At 41.7% G+C, this 7,797-nt stretch overlaps 1 protein-coding gene across 1 annotated transcript; it reads right to left on the bottom strand.

The window, feature by feature from the left end:
* Positions 1-1,690: 1,690 nt before the first annotated feature.
* Positions 1,691-3,124, bottom strand: ABHD16B (abhydrolase domain containing 16B). The gene has a single exon (XM_044661182.1). The coding sequence runs from the start codon at positions 3,122-3,124 to the stop codon at positions 1,691-1,693; it is 1,434 nt and encodes a 477-aa protein (XP_044517117.1).
* Between the last annotated feature and the right edge of the window lie 4,673 nt (positions 3,125-7,797).

Below are 7,797 nucleotides of genomic sequence, written 5' to 3'. Positions count from 1 at the left end.
TCTATCCACCCAGTTTCTCCATGGCAGAAGCTTGACTTTTTCTTCTGCCTCAGCTCTCATAAGGAAGTCTTTCTGATTCTATCTCCCCATTCTGAAACTAGCAAACTGACTGAGGGGGCCTAGTGAGGGAAATAAATCACAAAAAAGGGGCTCAGGAAGGCCAGAGATGAAAGATTTTATCCTCAGGTTTGAGTTATCAAAATTATAAATTCTGGTCAGAAGCCAAATGGCCAACTTTTGATTTTAAGACCTCAGTATAATAGAGAATTGGATTTGAAGTCAGAAGACCTGGGTTCAAGTTCAGCCTCTGTTATTTGCTATCTGTGTGACACAACAGGTCACCTAACATCTCTTGGCCTCAAGTTTCCTCAGCTATAAAATAAAAGGAAATTGAACTTTATAAAGCCTACATGAACTCCTTCCAGCTATACTATAAATCAATGATCATTCCTGTTTCCTCTGCAAAATAGCCTCCTAACTGATCTTCTTGCCTCTCTTCTTGCCCATTCTAATCTACTTCATACTAACTTCTAATCTTTCTTCTGCTCATCTTCAAACAACATCTTGGCAGAGTCATCTCTTATGATTGCCCAATTGTTGCTTAGGAAAAATTCAAAGTTTTTTGTCTGATGCTCAATAGCCCCCTCTATCTAATCTTACTACCCTATATTTCTAGCCTTGTCTCATTATTATTCCCATCTATGAGCTCTATATCTCAAGCTGGACCATTCTTCCTCTCCACACCTTTTCTTTGTGATTTCCCTTTCCCATCCTCTTTCTGCCTGTCCTTCAAAATGTTATTTTTCAAAAGCTACCAGCTACCTCCTGTATGAAGCTTTTCCCTGATTAGTCATGACATTTTTCTCCTAGGACCTCACATAGCACTTTGCTTAGCACTTCTCAAAAAACAAAACAACTTGTGTATTCATGCATATTATAATTATCTATATTAATGTTTACCCCCCTCCCTCATTAGACTTAGCTGTGAAGGGAGGGTCACATCATGCTGTTTAAATTTGATATCTCTTGGTTTTATGTTTTATAGGATTGCTCTATAAGAACTTTTTTTTTTTTTAAACCCTTACCTTCAGTCTTGGAGTCAATACTGTGTATTGGCTCCAAGGCAAAAGAGTGGTAAGGGCTAGGCAATGGGGGTCAAGTGACTCACCCAGGGTCACACAGCTGGGAAGTGTCTGAGGCCAGATTTGAACCTAGGACCCCCCATCTCTAGGCCTGGTTCTCAATACACTGAGCTACCCAGCTGCCCCTATGCAGTAAACTCTTAATGTAGAATATTAAAGTTAACATTTTGATGAAATTAAAACCACATTCTAATGAAACCCACCCCTATTTTTCTGATGAGGAAAATGAGACTCAGAGAAAACCAGGTCAAGTTATGAATTGACCCCCTAGGTCTCTCTATCAGTCCCAGGGCAAGGATTTTGCAAAACACCAGAGTGGTGTTTTGAGCATCCCCCTCCCATCCCATTCCCCTCAACTCAAAGAAAGAAGGAACCACCTCTATGGGACCTCACACCTTGAGAGGCAGTTTTACTGGGGACCCAGCAGAGGGGCAGGATGAAGTGGGGCAGGACTGGAGTCTTAGAGCAGGACAGTTGCAGTGAAGATGAAATCTCAATCCCTCAATGCCTCCCTTTCAGCTCCATCTTTCCCCCGACCCAATCCAGCTTTACAATGCCCATGGCAACTGAAAGGCCTCAGGAGACAGGGGACCGCTGTGAGGGGCCTCAACGTTCTTCAGGTATTTCTGAGCCAAGAATATTGCAAGTCTTTTCTGCTGGCCAGGGGATAGGTCGGCACCCACATCCCAGGGGAAGTCTGGGCCGTGGAGGTTTGAGGTGTGTGTGGTAGTTTGGTCTTTCCACTTTATTTTCTTTCTGTACTTAATGCTGTTAATCCTATAGTTGTGCAGCACAGTCAAACACCATCTGGCATCCACACAGTATTGTTGGTTTATGGCAGCTTCTTGTGCCGAATTTGACGCGTGCAGCCACTGTCTCACAGCCTCCATGCTCTCATCGGTCATCAGTTTGGGGTACCGGTGTTCTAGCAACTTCAGTAGCAGGTAGTTGCCTCTGTTTCCCTCCAAGTCGGCAGGGCGGAGGTCCTGACCTTTGTTCTCCTCCTCTTTGGAAAGGGCATCCGTGTTGACCACTTCATCCATCGTGCGGCGGATAAGCAGCACGGGTCCTGGATAACAAAACAGCTGCTCTGCCACGTTGAGGTGGAAATATTCCCGTACGGTGCGTTCCACCAATCCCTTGCAGAAGGCGGGAACTAACTTCAGCGCCAGCGCCAGGGGCATAAGGTCGTCAAAGGGAGCGTCTAGAACGAGCGCGCCCAGCTGTGGGTACGTCATGGTGGCCCACGTGGCCGTGAAAGTGCCGAGAGACCAGCCGTAGATCACTATCTGCTCGGGTGAAAAGCGCAGTCGGTGCATAGCGTACTTAACTACCACGTCCATGGCATTAGCGTCGTTCTGTGGCGAGGGAACGCCGCTGCTCCCGGCGAAACCTGGATGGTTCCAGCCCAGGACGGAGTAGCCAGCCTCCAGCGGCGCCGAAAGACAGCCTGTTTCATAGAAGCCGGCGTTGCCCTCGCAGCAGATGACTAGGCGCAAGCCGCGGTTCTGGGGGCCAGGATATTTCCGGCGGTCTACGATCATTGTATCAATTTCGTTGCCATCACAAGCCAAAAGCTTGGCCCGCTTTCCTTTATACCGGTCCTGGAGAACAGCCTGGCCCCTGAGCAGCCCGGGAAGCAGCGCTTTGGTCGCGATGACCAGCGACCCGGGATAGACTAGCCAGCGGCCTAATGAGTGTGCCAATACATAACTGGCCAGCTGGCGGGGCAGGTCCCGAATATGGTCCAGGAAATTGGAATCAGGGTCTTCTTGGCTGTCTGTCGAAGCAGAAGTAACAGACGCCTTTCGCAATATCCCCGTAGCAGCCCCAGCTCCACACAGTGCTGGGTGGCTGCCGCTCTGGGTTTTTATTTCATCCCAGCGAAAGTCCACTGGCCAGCTCTTGAAGTCATCGTAACTGTTTGCTGTTAAGGATTTATACATTTGCCCAATCGCCTTCGCGAAGCAGTTCACACACATAAGCAGCAATGGACTGGGGCTTCCATAGTTGGGTGGGGTTGGGGATTGGTTACCAGAGTTGGTGGGGCAACTATTAGACTTAGGGGAGTTTGAAGGGGCAGGACGGGAGTCTATAGAAGCCCCAAGGGACCGTCAACTGTCAAGCAGCACCCTGGGAGAAGCTTGGTTGGTCGGCTTCAGTGCTCTCCATTTTTCCCAGTTATCCCCCATCTCAGAGTAGGTGTAGCTCTGAGCCAGCTTGACCCTCTCCATCCTCTTATAGGGGCTGCCTTTATGACCTGTCCTGATTAAGTCATCAATTGGAGGGGACTATGAAAGCCAGCCAAAGAATAACACCCTGTAGTAGTAGTCTGTTTTGTGAATTAGCATTAGCTCAAGAGCTGGTCAAAGCAAAGAAAAAAGAAAGGAACCACGTGGAGCTATGGGAGTGGAGGAAGACTCTGGGTCATGAGCTCTTCAAGGCCTAGTTTGAAGACTGACTGGATCTTCCCTTCAAAATATTTTTATACCTATTACTCCCAACCTCTGGGCAACTTGGTGGTACAGTGGATAGAGTGCTGAGTCTGGAGTCAGGAAGATCTGAGTTCAAATCTAACTTCAAATACTTACTAGTTGTGTGACCCTAGGCAAGTCACTTAATTTTTTTCACCTCAGTTTCCCCACCCTGTAAAGTGAGAAGTGGCAAACCACAAAGAGGAACCTGCCAACCAAAGGCAACTGGTGTTTCAGATAGAGCTCTGGACTTAGAGTCAGGAAGAACAAGACTTGAATCTTACTTCTGGATGCTTAATAGATCTATGACCCTGGGCTAGTCACTTGAACTTTTGGAGGCCTTAATTTCCTCATTTGTAAAATGATGTCTTCTAAGGTCCTTTACAACTCAAAATGATGAACCTATGATCTTCTACCACAGATTGTTAATGTTAGGAGTAAAGTGTGGTATGTGTGCTGGAGCCTCTCAGTACTGGAGAGCCGGAAACATTGGTTGAAATTTGGACTCTGCTACTTACTATAAGAGTTACCTTGGACAAGTCACTTCCTCTCTTAGGGTCTCAATTTCCTCTGTAAAACTGGAGGAGGGAGGGGCAGTGTTAAAGAGTATAATTTCAAAGATACTTTCAACCAGTCCTTATAGGTCGTGTTGGATGTTCAGAAAGGACTAGAATTTCTGGTATGAGGGTTTGCTGAGCCCTTTTCAGGGCTGATCAATTCACCTTGGTGTCTGCCTCTCACTGAACTCTCATCACTGGCTCCAAGAAGCTGTAGCATTCGAAACAGCTACACCCTCGTAAACTCATGTGGGCAGATGGGCTAAACCAAGTTGAGGGTAAATTGATGGACCACAAACCCAAGTATGAGTTAAGGGAGTGTTTACCCCAAGAATATGAAGACTTCCCCAGCCAGAATGGTTAGATGAGAACAATTTGTTCCAATGGCCATAAAGACAGCTGAAGCAGGCACTGTGGAACACTTGGAGCTTGGTCAGACATCAAAGATTCCAAAATTATCCATTGTATCCTGGACCATTGTCAGTCATCCTGACTTTTGCCTTGCCACTGGACTTGGATGACTCTGGAAGAGAGAGCAAGGCTAATGACTTTGACAACTCTGTCTCACAAAACCAATTCATTCACAAGTCAAGAAGTCACTCTGTGATATAATTGGTCCTCTTTGAAAATGAGAGATGAATGACAACAATAGGTCATGAACTCAAGACTCCTCATCATCCTGGTTGCCCTCCTGTGGACACTAGTATATGGAAATCTTTCTTAAATTGTGACACAATGTGAACTGAACACAATAAACACTGCTGGTATAATCTGATCAGGGAAGAGTACAAAGGAGTTATCCTTATTCCTGGACCTTATTTCTCTTTTGAAGTCGATCAATATTAGCTTTTGGGAGGCTGGGTGCATCACACTACTGACTCATATTGAGAAATGTATGTGTATGTATATATAACATATATAGGATACTCTATGTATGTGAACATGCAAACATAGTCTATAGATAATATATTTAATTTAATTTTTTCAATTAAGAAAAAACCTCCCTCTCTCACTTCACTCCTCCCCTTGAAAAACAAACAACACTAAAACCCTAGACCATATTCATGGTCAAGTAAAACAAATCCCCACATTGGCTATGTCCTCTGCCCCACCCAACATGTCTCATTCTGCAGTCTGAGTTCATCACTTCTTTTGTTAGAGATGAGAAGTATGTTTCATGGAATCCTGGTTAGTTATTTTGTTGATAAGAGTTCTTAAGTCTTTCAAAGTTTTGCCTTCAAACATGATAAATATAGAGATGAATGGACTACCTGGGAACATTTTGCATGCTAATAAAAATTATTACCTTAAGTTAGACCTTTAAAAAATCAACAAAAAAACAACAACAAAATTGTTTGTGTTTAGGTTTGGGGTTTTTTTTTTTAATAATTCTGGATCTGTTCATTTCACTTTGCATCCATTCCTACAAGTCTTCTCAGCATTCTTTGAAACGAACTCTTTCATTATTTCTTATGGCACAATTGTCTTCCATTATATTAATTTACCATAATTTGTTTAACCACTCTCCAACTGATGGGCACTCCCTTAGTTTCTTTGCCATTACAAAAAGAACTATTGTCAATATTTTTGTAGATATGGACCCTTCTTTTTTGAGCTCTTTGGTGTCTAGGTCTATTAGTGGCATCTATGGGTCAAAGGGTATGTATGTAGATTAGTAATTTTTTGGTCATGGTTCAAAATTGCTTTTGAGAATGACTGAAACAATTCACAGCTCTACTAATAGTGCATTAATGTTCTACAATCCTACCAACATTTGTCATTTTCCATTTTTGTCAGCTTTGTCAATCTGAAGACTATGAGAGGGCACTTCAAAGCTACTTTAATTTTCATTTCCCTAATTATTCGTTGTTTGGAGCATTTTTTATATGGCTATAGATAACTTAGATTTTCTTCCTTTGAAAACTGACTGTTCATAGCCTTATACCATTTATTAATGGGAAAATGCTTTTTATTCTTATAAAGTTTAATAAGTTTCTTATACATCTTAGAAAAAGACCTTATCAGAAAAATTTGTTACAAAAAATTTCTTTGATTCCAATTACCTGCTTTCCTTTCATTTTTAACTATATTAGTTTTATTTCTACAAAAACTTTCTACTTTTATAGAATCAAAATTGTTGTTTTTGTCTTCTATGAACCTTTCTATCCCTTGTTGGAAATATTTTTCCTTGTCCAATGGTATTAAAGGTAATTTTTTCTTTGTGCCTCTAATTTGTTTATGATGTCACCCATTATGTATAAGTCATGTATCCTTTGGAGCTTATCAAACCCCATATCTTTTTCAGAATAATTGCTGCATAACCATGTCTCTTCTAACTTATATTTGTGCTGTTGATTTTTTTTGTACCTAAGTGAAAGACAATTTCCATATATCCCTACTGAATTTCATCTTATTAGATTCAGCCCAGTGTTCTAAGCTGTCAAGATCCTTTTGGATCCTTATTCTGTCATCCACTGAGATAGCTATTCCTCTTAGCTTTGCACCATCTTAAAATTTGCATCACATTTATGCATTTATCCAAGTCAAGCAGAGAGCCCTGGGGTTACTACCCTGGAGACCTCAAGCCATTTATATTAAGGATTCTTTGGGTTCAGCCATCCAACTAGTCCAGAATTCATTTGTTTGTATTATCATCTAGTCCACATTTCGACATCTTTTTGCAAGAAAAGTGTGAAGAACTTTGTGAAAATCAACATAAACTATATCCACAGTATTTCCCCTCTTTGCTAGTTTAATAATCCTATCAAAAGCAAGGACATGAAAGTTAGTCTGACAAGAACTGTTCTTGATGATATATACTGGCTCTTTGCAGGCACTGCTTCCCAATCTAAATTTTTACCAATTATCTTTTTTTAATGATCCATTTTAGAATTTTCCCAGAAGTGAAGTCAAGGCCTATAGTTTATAGAATCTGTTTTCTTCCCTTCTTTTACATTTGTCCTACACCAACCTTTACCTCTTCCATTTTTCCCATGATTTTTCAAATGTCACCAACAGGGGGCTCAACAATTACATTTCCAAATTCTTTCAGTACCTAAGGATTTAGTTCCTCTTGTCCAAGTGAATGAATTTATCAAAGGCAAGTTGAGTTCTTCCCTACTATTTCCCTACTTATTTTGGCTATCACAGTTCCTTGATAGTCATTTTTCTCCTATCATTTCCAGTGTAAAAGTCACTTTCCTTTGCAGAGAAAACAGAAACAAAACAAGAATCGAATATCTCTTACTTTACTCTGTTATTAAATATCATCGTCCCCTCTACCCCAAGCAAAGCTACTATCCCTTCTTTGACTCTCTTTTTTCTTCCAAAATAGCTTTAAAAAACAAAACAAACTTTTTCATAGTCCTTATCTTCAGCTCATTCTGATCGTTAGCTATCCACATACCACTTTCACAGGACACACTTTAATAATAATAATTTTATATTACCTAGCCTTGCTTCTGTCTTGTGTACATTTCTTTTAAAAATCTAAGCTAGTATTCCCACTGCATCCCCATCATTCTCTTTAGACAAATCTCGTTTCCTCCCCTTCTCTCTGGAATTGTCCTTTTTATCTTCTGAATTTTACTCTTGAAGCATCTCCCAGCCCTCTTAGGCTGATTT

This window comes from Gracilinanus agilis, chromosome 2 (assembly GCF_016433145.1).
Source record: "Gracilinanus agilis isolate LMUSP501 chromosome 2, AgileGrace, whole genome shotgun sequence".
Classification (NCBI taxonomy): Eukaryota; Metazoa; Chordata; class Mammalia; order Didelphimorphia; family Didelphidae; genus Gracilinanus; species Gracilinanus agilis.
This window is presented reverse-complemented; position numbering and strand designations above follow the sequence as displayed.